At 44.0% G+C, this 15,847-nt stretch overlaps 1 protein-coding gene across 1 annotated transcript; it reads right to left on the minus strand.

Annotated features, from left to right (window-relative positions):
* Nucleotides 1-7,949: 7,949 nt before the first annotated feature.
* LOC147247876 (transmembrane protein 121) lies at nucleotides 7,950-10,892 on the minus strand. Its single transcript, XM_086180262.1, has 2 exons — nucleotides 9,939-10,892; nucleotides 7,950-9,667 (listed from the first exon to the last, which is right to left on the minus strand). Exon 2 carries the CDS (start codon nucleotides 9,476-9,478, stop codon nucleotides 8,528-8,530), a length of 951 nt encoding a protein of 316 aa, XP_086036388.1. The 5' UTR covers nucleotides 9,479-9,667; nucleotides 9,939-10,892; the 3' UTR covers nucleotides 7,950-8,527.
* Between the last annotated feature and the right edge of the window lie 4,955 nt (nucleotides 10,893-15,847).

The following is a 15,847-nucleotide window of genomic DNA, read 5'->3' on the forward strand; positions in this document are numbered from 1 at the left end:
TCAAGGCTTTGTTAAATGAAAAAGCCCTGCAGACATTAAAAGTGAGAAATGGTCTTTTCATAGTTCATAAAGTGCGGTGGAAAAAAAGGGCACGGGGTTTGGGGTGCGGTCCAATATTCACTGACCTTTTAGTTCTGTTGTGGTCTGCAGCAGCTCCCCAGAAAATACCACACTCTTTCGGCCCTAGATGGTGGACTTCTCTACTGTAGACGCGGCTTTTGTTCAGCTATTTTCTGCCGGACAAGCAGTGTACACTCAATTTGTTTTTCGGAAACAAGCTTGTAGGGTTTAATGAGAGGCGGGAGACTCAAATGTATCGTCTAGCAGCAGAGCGGGTGAGCTTTAACCTTTTTTTTTTTTTGTCCAGAGCAGACATTTTGACATGCTGTGTTCTATTAAAGTAGCTGGGTAAGCCATGTCAGTGTGACAGTGTGACAGTGAGCCAGCGTGCCCAGTGCCAAGACTCTAAATGGAATTCAGCCGTCGTTAATTTCATTATTTACACCTCTGCCTTTCTCACTGTGGCATGTTAAAATGTCCTCCTCAGCCTATCTGCAGGGTAGTGTGTTGCTCGCTAAGGTCACTGATATTTAAATGATGCTCCGACTTCATACAGTATCACTAATTCAAATTCACAACATGTTGAAATAAAATGCTGAACACGTTTGAAATGACAAACTCATCTCTCAGCAAAAATATCTGCTGATGTTTTTAAATGACAGCAGGGTTATTAGATGGAGATTCACTTATAGGGCGCTAAGTCATGTAATTGAGTTCTGTTTTAAAGGGACAGTTCATATGTTTGAGTTTAGCTGCAGGCGGCACGGCGGTGCAGTGGTCAGCACTGTCCCCTCACAGCAAGGAGGTTCTGGGTTCAAGCCCCGGTTGGAGCACGGGGTCTTTCTGTGTGGAGTCTCCATGTTCTCCCTGTGCCTGTGTGGGTTCTCTCTGGTACTCCGGCTCCCTCCCACAGTCCAAAGACATCAAGCTGATTGATACTCTAAATCGACCGTAGGCGTCGCTGTGAGTGTGAACTGCGATGGACTGGCAACCCATCCAGGGTGAATCCCACCTCTCGCCCGAAGTCTGCTGGGATAGGCTCCAGCCTCCCCGTGACCCTTAACAAGATGAGCAGTAGAAAAGGGATGGATGGATGGAGTTTAGCTGCTAATTCACAATGCATGAGAATTAGCTCACACAGCCAGCTGACAGACTCTCAGATACATATTTTACACCAACATAAAGCGCTTGTGTTTCCAATCCAGGACATTTAAAATGTCGTGAAATTTTGATGCTGAGCCCTGTATCTGTGTCGTGTTTGTTGGTGAGACAGCTCGCGCTCCTCTCCGACGTGTAAACAATCACAAGGCGCTCAATTGAAGAGTGACAGCTGACATGACTGAGATTGAACCCATATGCCAGACAAGTTTGACAGTAAACCCTGAACAGTTTGGGTTTTTTTTTTTCTTTATATGAACTGACATTTTCATCCAAATACATGTTCAGCATGACCCAGTTATTTTTAGTCTGGGTATTGCTGGCACAACAGTGAACAGTCATGACGTAAGACTGTAGTGGCTGCTGTGACACCCGCTTTGACTGCTGTTGAGCTTCTGTATCGCCGTCACTCATATCGCCCGTGTGTTTGTGGTAGTAGATAGGAACATACTAAGTAGTGACAGCTGCCCGAGCAGCCGTAGTAATACAGCGAGTCCGAGTCTTGATGGGTGACCACCATCCTTGTTTTTATCACCTAAATTTACGTTGAAGCTGAGCAGTGAAGATTTCAAAGCCATTTGCGTTTTTTTGTTGTTGTTGCATAAGCCCACCTAGAATGTGACCATTGTGTTGGAACAGGCAGCTGAAGACCTACTAAATTAACTACACGCTCATGGGATGTGCAGGGTGACCACAGCCTATTAGCACCAACATATTACGAAAATTCATGGGTGCCATTTTGAATCAGTCCCTGTCTCGTTGTGGGCACGTGAGTAGTATCACACAAGAGGTGATGGTAACTTTGTTAAACTACAGTAAAGTCAGCATGAGAGTAGGTCAGGTTGGGCTGGTTGGGACCAGAGACCACTGCAGTGGAGAGGTTTTGTGAGTCCTGCACAGGTCCCATTTATCACAATTAACATAACCAGCCAAGAAACCTTAACACCTTTTTTTAAAAATTCCTAAATCCAATCAGACTAAGCTGACACACCGTGAAACATAATTCAACAGTGAAAGACATTTCAAGAAGCTATAATCAGTGAATAATGATAAGATCATGTGGTTTTTTTCTTTCTTTTGTTCCATGTTTTTTTAATATATTGCCACACACCTGACGTTGTTCCAGCCCCACCACACAACCCCCGACTACCTCGTGCTTCCTCCGTCACATGTTGACGTACCTTTTCACCTGATGGTGAGGAGTCAGAAGGGGGGGGGGGATTATTTATCGCCAACACTTAATGTGTTGGGGTGGCACGGCGGTGCAGTGTTTGCACTGTCACCTCACAGCAAGAAGGTTCCGGGTTTCCAGCTTCCTCCACAGTCCAAAGACATCAAGAGGGGACCAGGTTAATCCAGACTCTAAATTGACAGTAGGCGTGGCTGGGAGAGCCAGTGGTTGTCTGTCTCTATGTGTTGGCCCTGCCATGGACTGGTGACCTGTCCAGGGTGAACCCCGCCTCTCAATAAGTGGTAGAAAATGGATGGCTGGATGGACTTAATGTGTTGCTGAATCTCTTTTGTGTTATGAGATCAGGTTGACTCAATGTGACACTAATACTGTGTCCAATGGTGTGACTACAGCAGTCATGTGTATCGCCACAGCCACTCCAATATTTCCAGCGTGCCGGTGTATTCCAGCATTATTTATGATGAACTACAAAAACGAGAAAAGAACCCAAAGACAGCACAGATCCCATCCAGCTGAAGGGGGGCTGCGTCAGCCACAGGCAGGTCACAGCAACAGCAGTGAACAGAGGTAAGAAATCACTGCATTTTCTCCTCAAACCTTTCATTAACGTGGATGGCGGCTCTTTTTCATGCCAGTTCTGTCAGCCTTTGGCCAGATGCCTTTCCAAGGTAGAAAGCTCATTGAAATGACTGACAGATGTTATAAAGTGAAGTTGACCTGACGCAGAAGTTGAAGCCAACAAGAAGAAATGCTACTTTCTGCAGCTTTAAAATGAAAGAGCCAAAGACAACCGAGTCCAAAGCTCTCTGTTCACACTGTAATCTCTTCAAGTAAGACGAATAACAAATGTTTTACAATACATTTCAAACTACAGTTACTGATGTATAAATTCCACTAAGTTTCTGTTCACCAAAATGTTTTTTTTTCTTCTTTTTGGCCGTGAGGTACTTTTATCATGTGTTTGACTGGGTAACATTTCTGAAAGCAAACCAAATGAAATTTTAATAAGTCAACAATGCCAAACCTTGAAGAATAGCTCAGGTTGAAGTGATAAATCTCAAGAAACTGCCAGCAGTCTAAATATTGAAGCATCTGTATCTGTAATTCATATTTATATTCATCTCTTCGCTGGGAGCAAGCAGCTCTCATTTGGAGCACCTGGTTTCCTTGTCAGGTCGTCTGAGAGTTGCCAGCAGTCCAGCGGAGCGACCTGATTATTAGAGAGATCATAGTGTAGCTGCCAGTCACGAGCTTGATCCTCCATCAGGTTCACACTTCGCAGTTGTTGTTAATCCTCCCTGAATTGTGCACAAGGAAGATAGTGAAACCTGCCCTGTCACGGCGTCTCTGCCCCCCCATCACACTCATAAAACGCAGATGTGTGTGTCTGAGGGTCTCTGAGGAAACAGCTTTTAAGCATAGTGGCTGTAATTTAGTGATGGAAAATAAAGATTAAAGTGTTTTAACACAGGAATAGACACCTTGGCACCATAGTTGCAGGATGTTCAGTGTTACCATGAGCACATCTCTGGGAAAGAGCATGTTTTGTAGGATTAGTTGAGCCTACGACTCTGCAGAAAAACTCTCTTACCTTATTTTGTATTTGTCTTGTGCACAGAATTTAAGCATTCATTATCATGAGGCATGGCCGCCTCACTGTTGAAATGACTCAACTAACTTTATGTTTTAAATGGAACTGTTAAATACCTTCAGTGCAGCATCATTGCACACTTTCCTCTGATTCATCTAAAAAAACCTGCATGTCAAGAAGTGGTCTTTAAAAACCTGATATCCCTCCGGGCAAGGGAATCAATACTTGATGAACATTCATTTTCATTTCCAGTTACTGTTGTGCTCGAACATGCCTCCCATGAAAAAATACATTTGTTTCGCAGCTCTGTTGCCATCCAAGCCTGCCGAAGGTCGAGCTGTGAATTTACTGCAGCCGTTTGTCTAGCTTGCTTGGCACCAGCCACTACGCCAGTGTTAATGTAGTGGGTGTGGTGGTGCATCCAGCAGCCTTCCCAGTTTATTAACATTTGAGAGTGCAAAGAAGAAAAAAAGCACGGTCATTTCAGTGGCTGGCTGTGGGAGAGGGGTGATGCAGGGCTGAGAGGGTGGGAGCAGATTGAGTTGGGTGACTGCCCGACGGCCTCCAGAGAAGTACATCATCTCTTTGTCACGAAAACAGTCAGTACATTACGGAAATAAATACTTATAATCTGGTTAAAACAAATGCTTTTTTAAAATTCTGAAATCCTAAATAGTTCCATCAAATGTTATTATTTTTCAACCTGATCTCGTCGTGATCATAGAAATGAAATTGGCCTCTCAACACCGTACCACATAGTTTTAGCCCGTCGAACCACCGCAGTGGAAACGTCACTAGCAGGCTTTTAGGATCCTCTGGTGGTGCGCACATGGAAACTATTGTTACTGTTACTGTTGTTTGCTTAGAACGGCTTCTTTAAATGATTCACTGTTTGAAAATAGCGCCACGGTTAAGGAACAAAGGAACACATGCTGGAGAAAACATTGTCACCTCGCTTAATGTTGTAAGATGCAAAATCTGGTGGCTGCTGGTATCAAGCTCCACCCCAACCTGCCCCCCGATTACAACTTCCTGTGTTTTAACGCCCGCCCGATGTCGTTCAGGGAAGGTGCTGCTCACTAAAAATTGCTAATATGCTTGGTGTGTGTGGTGCTACCACGTCAATGTAGTAGTGAGTTTATGTATTTACATATGTACAGATATTTAAACCTCCAATACAGTAATGAAGCAGTCATAGGGACAGTCTGGTGCCTCACTGTACTGTAGCCTAATGCGGATGTTTGCTAACAGACTTGAGCGTTTACACCCTGTGAGCAAGAACAAGCCTGTGGCTAGAAAAGAGATTTCTTCTGTATCCACTGTCACATCACAACACAAAGGCTTGAGTCTTGAGTTCACTTCATGTTTTACTTTTGTTCTCCTCCCTCCAACTGGCGAAATGCAAGCTGGTCACATGGAGACTTCAGAATGCCTCACAACATAATGGAATCTGCTTTTTATCTCCTCTGCCTTGTCCATGTGTTTCCCGGTCCTCCAAACACCGCATACATCTGTGCATATATCACTGTGCTATAGACTTAAATTTTAAAAAAAGAGCTGCTGGCTGAGAGACACAAAGAGGAGACCTGCAGAAATAGAGACTGTAGAAGAAGTGCTCCTCTGCGTTTTCTGTAATTATCAAATCTATCCTGCCTGATTCTAGACTGTAATATTAAAAGGGTAGAAGACCTCTAATTAACTGGAGGCAGCCGTATCTTTAACTTTTAAGTGATGATGGCAAACTTGTTAGCAAATATTCTATATCCTGCAGTAACAGAGACACATTATTATTCAGTTAGAGCCAGGGGACCCTGCAGAGGCGGGTGATAATTCTTTGTAGGTTCATCAGTGAGTGACGCCGCTGACCTTTTACATTGTCATTTGAGGCATTGGTATGATAAAATATCAATTATAGCAGCTTCAAGAGAGGATGGGCTGGTTGGATTTGTATCACCGACAATTATAATATCTAAAACTGGTTTACATTATCATGACATGATTGCTGTTCACATTGTTTAAACTTGTTATATTGATGGTGGAATATTTATTTTTGGCACTGTTGTACATCGTCGCAGGCCCAATCGAAGGTGCAACGCAGCTCATTTCTTGCAGAAGCAATTTCCTTATTGTTCAGACTACATCAATGCATCATCGAGGACACTCAATATCTAAAAGATGAATGTTTTCTTTCATCACTGTAGTTTGGTAAAAACCCTCTCACAGTATATTGTCTATGGGAGTCTAAATAGCTGATGTTGCAACTCCAAATACACGTACAAATAGCGCTGCTGCAGCAGAGTGAAAGTGATAGCCTGGTTTGTTCCACAGACACTTGTCACCTTCCTCGTACTGTGTGGAGCACAGATGAAAACATTGCAGCAGCTTCTGCTCTCTGAGGGTTTTAACAAACATGAACAGCCAGCCTGCTTTAAATAATGCAAGCAGACACTAGGTAGAGAGTTTATGCAGAGACACCCGCTTATGAGAGACGGAAGCTATTTTTAAAATGTAGGTTATATTTTACTGTGGCAAGTTATTTGCTTTTGAGCTCCGGATCAAATTATAGCTCTTGACCTTGTTGTTCATTTTGTCTCTAGTTCTTAGGATGTACTACATGTGGGTGTATTTCTTATTATCTCTGCCAAGGGCGTCATGTCTTCAGTGCTGTTTGTTTGTCTGTCAGCAGGATTACGGTAAAACCCAAATATGGTGGGGAGGTGTGGAATAGGCCAAGGAAGAACCCATTACATTTTGGGCCACCTGGTGGCAACAGGAAATGATGTGGGGTGATTTTTTTCATTTATTTTTTTTACACTTTGATGTTCTCCTCCTAGTGGGTCAACCAGATCCATATTAAATTTGGTCGGTAAAGCCTCAAGACCTTGGTGATGGGTTATAGAGAAGACTGTGAGTTTTCTTTACAAGGTGCTACTGCGGTGAAGCGGACAAGTTTGATATTTCGTCAAATTTATGCATCTGGAGTGACCTGGACTTCACATGGTCAGATGGTTTTCAAACTTCATGACTGATGAGAGTTCTGATCTACAAGCTGAACTGAAGTCATAGCCATAGTAGAGATATTTACAGAGACAGGGCATATTGACAGTGAATTTTCTGTAGCACCACCTATTGGATGCTGGAAGTTTTGTGTTAGTCTGCTCCTTTATACGAAATCCAGATATTCTCAGGTTTACCGTCCCTCTCGCTCTACAGAACAGCTACACGATGCAGCGTGTGCAGGGATGCCAGGGCGAATGCTCTCTGGTTTCGTTCTGCTTTCGATTTCTTTAAAGATAGCATCGTCATTTTGTTCTGAGAACCATAAAACAGTCCAGCAATGATTCAACGAATGGTGCAAAACAAAATCAAAACTAATATTTATTATATATAAGGATTGAAAGTTCTTTTGTTTGTTTGTTTGTTTGTTTGTTTTCAGGATCCTCATCACTGGACTAAAGGGCCCCTTTAGTTCTTTTGTGTGCGTATCAGGATGACAGTGCTGGCTGAGATCTGCTGCTGCCACTAAGCAGAAACACAGATAGTCACTCAGCGCCTGAGGAGGATATTAAACAGGTTTCCTTATTTGGGAATCATTTATCCATCTGCAGCGTTGCCCCTTGGCTGTGTACTGTCCTGTGGCTACAACATCGTATTCAGTGATCAAACACTGCTCATAACAGCAGAGACGCACTTCCCGTCCTCATTTATTTCACTCAAAATAGCCATTGTGGGATGTAATGATCAAAATGAATGACACTGCAAAGTCACCACTTCAGCAATTAAGAAGTCTCTAATTATAGACTGAAGGAGAGTGAGAAAAGAAAAGAAACCATTGGCTTTTTTTTCCTTTCACAGCTTAATTAACAAAAACATTTGCTGAACTTTTATTAAAAAGTGAAATAATGAGTCCAATAACTCTTGCATGATTTCATGAAAACCCTGTTATTATTATCTTTTCTTTTTTCTTTTTTTCTTTTTTTTTTTTTACAGAGGCCCAAAACTCAGTGAGGGAGCAGGAACGCCTTCATCTTGTACACAATACTTTATCAAAGAATCACATATAAAAACACACTTCTTCCAAGGGAAAGCTTCGACTGTTATTTTCTCATTAATTCCTCTCTCCCTTTAGTTGCTCACTGTGAGTTAAAGCCCTACGAAGAACACTGGAGCAACAGAAATACACACCACAGCACACAGACCCTTAAGTTTAGGATTAGAATGCAACACACACAGTTCAAAAATATAGACTCTAATCTCACTGCTCCATTTCCTTTTTTTTTTTTTGTTCTTTTACAATTAGAAAAAATACACAATTAACTGAACTCACTGGGGGGAAAATGCCTTAACAAAGTCACAAGTGATGTATTTTTGCACCATGACAGCATCCCGTGTGCCTTGAAGCATCAGTGGATCACCTCTGAGTTCACATGAGTGTTCACATGCCCAACAAATGTGGAGCACTGTGCACTGCCAGTGTCCTGAGGGTCATATATGTTCCTATCTCCAGGATTCATCCCGCTTTTCTGTCATGTGTGCTCGCACGTCGTCACCTCGGGCAGGGGTGTCTGGTCTTGCATGACCACTTGGGGAGGGGTGGGGGCAGGGCGAGCGTGGGCCACTGAGTTTTTCTGCAGCTCCACCCCAAAGGCAGGAGGAGCATTCTGCAACTGTCTCCTGTACTGCACAAAGCTGCAGGTCTTTAGGATGATGGCGAGGATGTTCTTTCCTATAAGAATCCCAGAGACCCTGGCGTCCCGGTACAGGATCATGTTCCCTCCACGGATGAAGAGGGTGATGATGTTGATGGTGACCAGGCTGAGGATGGGGTAGAGGAGCATCTTGTGGGGCACAATGTTGATGCCCTGCATGCTGATCTCGCTTAAGGACACACAGGGCAGCACCAGCAGCAGGATGTAGCAGTAGAAGAACATCAAGCCCTCCGCCCACAGAGGGAGGCCCTTCTTCTGGGGCTCCCACAGGTTGGCTTGGATGTCCAGTATGTCCAGCAAATCCACCACCACCCAGAAGAGACGGTTGCGGATCTCCTCTCGCTTCTTGAAGGCGCGGACGTACTCCATGTGGTCGATAGCCACCAGCACCACAAACAGCACCGGAATACAGATGGACAGGAGCAACGTGAGCGCCTTCCTGGCCAGAGCGTCCAGGCTCTTCCTGTCCGCCTTATAGTTCTGATACACAAAGTAGACCTTGATCTCCAGCACAAAGATGTAGAGGAACCAAAGGATCATGGCGTAACCTCGCTTGGCCGTACGCACCTCAGCGCCCACCCACACCGCCACGTAACGTAATACTATTAGGAAGCAGATGTCTCCCACCATCACCATGATGCAGATGCCAATTTTGCGGGGGCCGTGGTTCTGCTCCACCAAGTAGGCATCAATCAGTGCCATGCTGCTCATGATCAGAATGGTGGACAGGCACACATGGGGTTTGTTGGTGGGAGGTGGGGGTACCATCCTTGCCTGGGAGAGGAGAGGTTGCCGAGGGGGGAGGGGGTGCGAGAGGGTACTGAGTTTGTCCAGATCAGATAGTGCTGCTAGACAGCGGTGTTTCCCTCCATTGCGTCTGCCTTGGCCACAATCCAGGAAGCATTAATAGGATTCATACAGATCACTTCAATCAATCTCTGCTTGTGCCCAAGCCACCTGCCAGGTAGACAGTACCCCTCATTTAGTAAATGATGTTCATTGGCAAATGGTGTGTAAATATACAGGTAGTAAAAATGAATCCAAGTGGCCTTAGAATCATTCATTAGATGCAATTCAACAGTTTAATCAATCAGACAAGTAACTATTTCTGTTGCTTCAAGAGAGAAAGCTGCAGCACTGTGTCCTCATTACAGATTCACTTTCAACACCCTTGTTTGCATACAAGCTTAAGCTTCCGTGATAGAAAAACATTCAGCTGAATACTCACTTGTGTCCCTCCTTGTACTTTATCCTAATGACTGCAAGCGAGCGATCATCCATGAGACTGCACCGGGAAATCACAAAGCCCATCTGTAATCCACAGGAGAAGAAAGAGCGAAACACACGGGATCCTCTCCTTCTCTGACAGATGTAAATCCACCAGTCTTGGATTTTTTTTTTTTTCAATCAAAACAGCAATCCCAAAAAGCTGCCGTCATAATCCACTTACTGCTCAGACTGAATCAGCAAGAAGCATCATAATGGTCACAAAGACCGCTCTCAGTCTCTGCCACTGAGAATAGAGGTTATTCTGTCTTGTGCTTATAGATGCGTTAAACCTCCAACTCCAAAAAAAGAGAAAGTTATTCTTGGTATGTTGCTATTAAAATAGAATTCCTTCTGCAGAAGTTTTCCTCTCTATCTTCCAGCATCCATGAAAATGTGTGTAAGTTTCAGACTAAGAAAAAGGCTTGCAAAGAATTTAAATGTGTCAGTGTCCTTCTCCACTCAGCTGTGTGCATGTGTGTTTGTCAGTGTGTGAGTGTGTGTGTGTGCGTATATGTATGTGTGTGTGTGTGTGTGTGTGTGTGTGTGTGTGTATGCAGGTTTCAGCCGTCTCCTCGCTTCGTTGTCGCTGTAAAATGCTGCCCCCCCAGGCGAGATCCTGGCTGCTGCGCCTGTTTCTGTCTCCTGCTCGAGCAGCTTTTTGCCAGGGACACCAGGATCAAGTAGAGTCCCCCGTCTCCCCTCCGCCTGCTCTGCCAGCCCTACCAGCGCTCTGACACTCCACCGCCTGTCTGTCTCTCTGCACTTTTCTGCCCTCTCTGCGATGTCAGAGATGCTCCTCTGGTGTGTTCAGACACACTCCTGGGATTTTCTCTCTCTCTCTCCAGCAGCTCCTCTTCCTTCTCCCTCTTCTGCTCAAGTAAAGGCACTTGCTGTGTGGAGGTGACGCTCAGTAGACCACAGCTGCAGAGAGAGAGAGAGCGGGAGAGAGAGGGAGAGGGAGAGAGAGAGAGAGAGAGTTTTCCAGGGGGTGGAGAAAGGCAGGGGGAGGGAAAAGGAGCCAGCTTTTTGCTAGCTTACTGAATGCACAACTTCTATCTCTCTTTTTTAATTCTCCTCCTCACATCCCTCTCTTCTCTACAGATTTTGTCTTGTGCTGATATCCTATTTTCCCGGGCTGTTTCTCTTTTGAGCCTCGTTTCTTTCGTCAATAAGAAGCCCATCAAGGAAGCTGGCATTTTCTCTCTCTTCGGGGTTGGAGGAGATAAAAACTGATCCAGAGAGGTGAGAAAGGGGTGAGAGGGAATGCTCTCCAGTTGGGGATGAAGCCTCCCAGTAGTGTCTGCAGTCTGAAGAGACATGAGAGGGGAGTTAAGGGAGGGGGGCATGCAGTGGTTTCTCCTGACAGAGAGCCTTTTCTATTGATCCAGTGACAGAGCCGTGAATCAGGAGACTAATATGGGGCCAAAAAAGATGATGGCTAAGGAGAGGTTTGGAGTCAGTGAGAAAAGAGTAGAAAAGTGGAGTGACATTATTCGAAAGGAGAGCAGGAGATGTGAGGGGTGAGACTGCAAATGTCGAGGGAACATTTTTATCCTCTAATGCCTGAATGGAAGATAATAGCAAGAATGTATAAAGGTAAGAAAAGGTTGGTGTGTTTACTCGGCTGTGCAGAAAGCTTATATCACTTGCACTGTTTATCCAGCTGGGCCAATTAGTGATAATCCTTCCTCAGAGGAACCAAAGCACTTTCATTACTACAGTGTGAAGCCATTTACTGCTCACTTTATGAATTGCACTTATTAAACGAGTCAAAAGTCTCACTTTTCTATGCAGCGTGGCTGCACTTTTCATCCGATGGCAACCAAAGCTCCAGTTTTTCAGCGGTGAATTTAGCAGCTGCAGATCAGCCAACAGCTGCCATCATGACTGTTTATGATGTCCATCATCATCATGGAGGCTGTTTCCTTTTCACAACGCTGCTTTCTTATTGATGTTTTCTCTGGTTTTATGGAGCCATGACAGGTGTAGCGGGTGAATTATATCTTCTTTTGCTAACTTTCAAATGAGTTTGTTCGAGAAAGGTGCACCAGTTGTTAGAAAAACGCTTTTGTAATAAAAAGGTCACAAGTACGATCCCCATGACAGGCAACAAGCGCGCGTCCTTGAGCCAGAAGCTGAACCTGCTCACTCATTTGTTCAAAGTCACTCAGTGGCACAGTAAAAATGGTAAATGTAAATGAGCTGCATGAGGGAACAGTGCTGTAATAGTTTCACTCCCCTAAAATCAGTATGGATGCAGTTGTTATTCCACTCACATGCTATCTAGAAATTTACAATTCATATCTTCACTTACATGGCTTTTTTGATATACAGCAGTGTCCGAGACAATGTTAACCTCACCGTAAAGCACAGCAGTTCAGACTTTGAATCTAATCTGCTAAATATCTCCAGTTATACATGCTCAGCATTTCCCCCTTTGTCTTCCTTCCCTCTGCCTTTATAATTCATGAGCACAGAGGAAATCGCATCAGGGTCTTGTGAGGGATGGAGGCTGATTTATTCACAAGTTTTCTTTTTACAGTTAGTTCATGTCATGATTAATGTTAATGAACACAACGCAACTTTCAGGATAACCGAGATTTCTGACAGTCTTATCTGCCGCCGTTCCGCTCTCTCGAGTCAATCAAGCTCTGCCTCCTCCTGTCCTTGGCTCCTGGACAGGGACAGTGCATCATCACTGTTGGGCTCCAGGCAGGCGAACACACAACAGATGATAAAATATCAGCTCGCGTCTCTATAACATAAAGCATCGACAGAAAACATTCGGAGGACTTCAAGTGAAGAATTCACGGAGTGGCTACACGCTGCAGCTTCCTCCTCCTCCTCGAGTTGAAAGTCGCTCTGTTGTTCTGTTTTCAAAAACAAATGCTCAATTTGATCTGCTTGTCTTTAAATGTGGTATTTGCCTTTATGCAAATATTTGAGCACGATTTCTCACAGCACTCCATTTTCCGAATGTTCCCTTGACAACCAAGTGCAGCAGCTTGAGAAGCATGTTTTCTCATCTTGTCAGAGAAGATATCATGTGGGGAATTGAAAAGTGAGAGCAGCACCTTGAACTCAGCTTAAATAAGACATTTAATATGTTTATGAACACTGTACAGAAGAAAAATGAAATATATCTTGTAATAAAAAGGCCTTTCAAGTGCAGTTTCTCCCTTTGGCTGATTGCAATTGCTTGTTCAATCAGTCGTCTATTCTTCCTCCCTCCTTTGTTGTCGCTGTTTGTCTCTGACGGTGTACTTCCCCTATTTCCTTTCCACTCTCAGCACAATTTATTACTTGAAAACAGGCTTTTTTGTTTTCTCTACAACGACCACACATCACACATGTTTCTGCCACAATCTAAACTTATTGCATCAATGTGCCTCACAGAGGGAGACTGAGAGGAGACATTAGACTGCACCTGAGAGCTGCAGGTAGTGGCACCATTATAGGGCTGCAGGCTATGAAGGAATGACCGGATGAAAACCAGGCAATGAATCACTACAGTAAATCGACGGACTGATTTCATTTCCTTGCAGGACCAGCATGTGTGCTGCAGGATCGTTTAGCTGAAATCGTTTTCATAAAAATCGTTTTAATTTGTTTATTATCACCTGAATGTTTCTGTCAGGCTGAGCTCCTCATATCTACACGGGGTTCAGTGTTCACTCGCAGAGCAAACAATAGTATAATCCATACAATCAGCAATATCACACTACGCCGTCTCCAGTACATCTACAGCAGGTACTCATGCAGTCAGAAGATACAGGAAATCTAGTAGTTAGAGGTTTGACAGCTTGTTGACAGTGCAGGTATGCTAGTTTTCCCAGCAGCTCGTAGCCAGGAAACAATCCACTGAACAATGACCCTATCAAAGGTATTTTTGAAAGAAATGCAAATCTGCTCCTGGCCTTTATTTTCAAAGTTCAGTCAAACTTGAACACCCTGCCCAATACTCTTCATTTCACATATACAACATTTTTTTGAGGGCCATCAGGATCAATTAGGGGGTCAGTATCTTGCTCAAGGGTACTTGGACATGGGGAGGTGAGGATCGAACCAGCAACCCTGTGGTTGCTAGACGGCCAATCTACCTCTGAGCCATGCCGCCCTCTCTGTGTAAAATCTCAGTGGAAATCGATGTAAGTGCTCTAATAATTTCCTGTCTCGAAAATGGGGTTTCAAAGATGTCCACGCTTAACCTCGCCATGTTTTATAAAAATCCACCAGGCTGCACAGGTGTCTAAGTTTTTATTCATGATGACAAGTCAGCTGCTGGCTTTGTCGGGGGTTTAAGCCACTATTCCCTTCTATGACAAAAATCCCCTCCCCCACCACACCAACACACACACACACACACACACACACACACACACACACACACACACACACACACTAGTTAATTACTTCAAACACATTTGCTTTGGGATGGACGTGGTCCCACCTGAGCTCATGTGTGTCTTTGAGCACCACTGACATATTCTTGTCCGCCAGGTCATGTGATGATGTTGCAGCAGCTCAATGGATAAAGCAAACCCACCACTGGATGTAAATCAAAAAACAGCAAAGCTTATATGAACCAGAAGCATCAGCGTCCTCTAAATCTACCCAAGTGTTATCGATTTGGACCTGAAAACACGGCATTGACACATCATAAAACCTAATTATTTTTTCAATAGTCATTTGTAATGTTTGTGGAAGGCACTGATTTGTTCAGACATGAATCCTCGTCATCGAAAAAGCAAAACACAAGGACACAAAACCAAAGGAAAAATATGTTGTGTTCTTAAATGGAAACAAAGAACCAGTGTTTTTCAAGAAATGCTGGTGTTCTCTGTTAGTGGGCAGGTGAACCATCCTGAAGGCCACCAAAGGTTCTTAGTAAATGGTTCTTCTGACTTCTACACTGGATCTTACAAACTGATCCTCCATCTTTTACCGTAAGTATGTCAGCAGAGATCATTGTTTTGGCAAGGAATCAAGTCTCAGTGTCAGAATGTTCTGTGTATCATGATTTGATAGCAGACAGAAGAAAGGAAGAAAAAAAAAAACAGTAAAAATAAAAATCAGTTGGTCCCAAACATGGATTCGTGGCTCAGGTTTGGCAGGCAGGTTTCAGCGTCAGCAAGTAGAGAAAAGATTGGAGAATTTACTTCAGCAAAGACAATTTGTACATGAGGCATAACAGTGGAAATAGGAGCCATAAATCACATTAGCTGTAACCCTGAGTCTGCCATCGATTACCTACAGGAAAACAAATGGGAGCGTTAAGGCTTCCCATCTTTAAACATCCCCATAAGGGTTCTAACCACCAAATGGGAAACATGAAGTGGATGAGCTAAGCTGCTCCCATGAGGCTATTAGATCAGAGTGAGGACGGACTACCCCCCTCCCCCCTCCGGACGCTCACGCTGGGCGAGGAGGTGGCGGTCACTGCAGCGTCTGCGGATCTTATATCGGTAACAAGATTTAGAAGTCTACGCTGGAGTATTCACTGCATTTGACATCAGGTCACATCTGAAACAAAAGAGAGCAGCGTCTTTGCTCAGAGAATGTGGCTCCAACAGTGTTTGCATTTGATTGATCTGTCCAGGGTCCCATGTGGGTGGGCTGTGCAGCAGAGAGACAGGGAGAGAATAATTACCACATTATTTCAATCAGGGGGAATCATTCAAGAGACGCTTTCATGGACATATATTTAAAACCACTCCACGTTCTAATTGATCCCACATTTGTGGCCGGGAAATATAATTTTTTCCCACACTTTGGTTAATTTGGGGCCACAAGATCTAACTTGGCCCCTGAAATCTATCAAATCAGGGGAATGAAACATATCTTGTTAAGGCTAATCAATCACAAAGA

The sequence above is a fragment of the Aulostomus chinensis genome, chromosome 16 (genome assembly GCF_037954235.1).
Source record: "Aulostomus chinensis isolate RoL2024-O1b breed Wild chromosome 16, RoL_Achi_v1.0, whole genome shotgun sequence".
Lineage (NCBI taxonomy): Eukaryota > Metazoa > Chordata > Actinopteri > Syngnathiformes > Aulostomidae > Aulostomus > Aulostomus chinensis.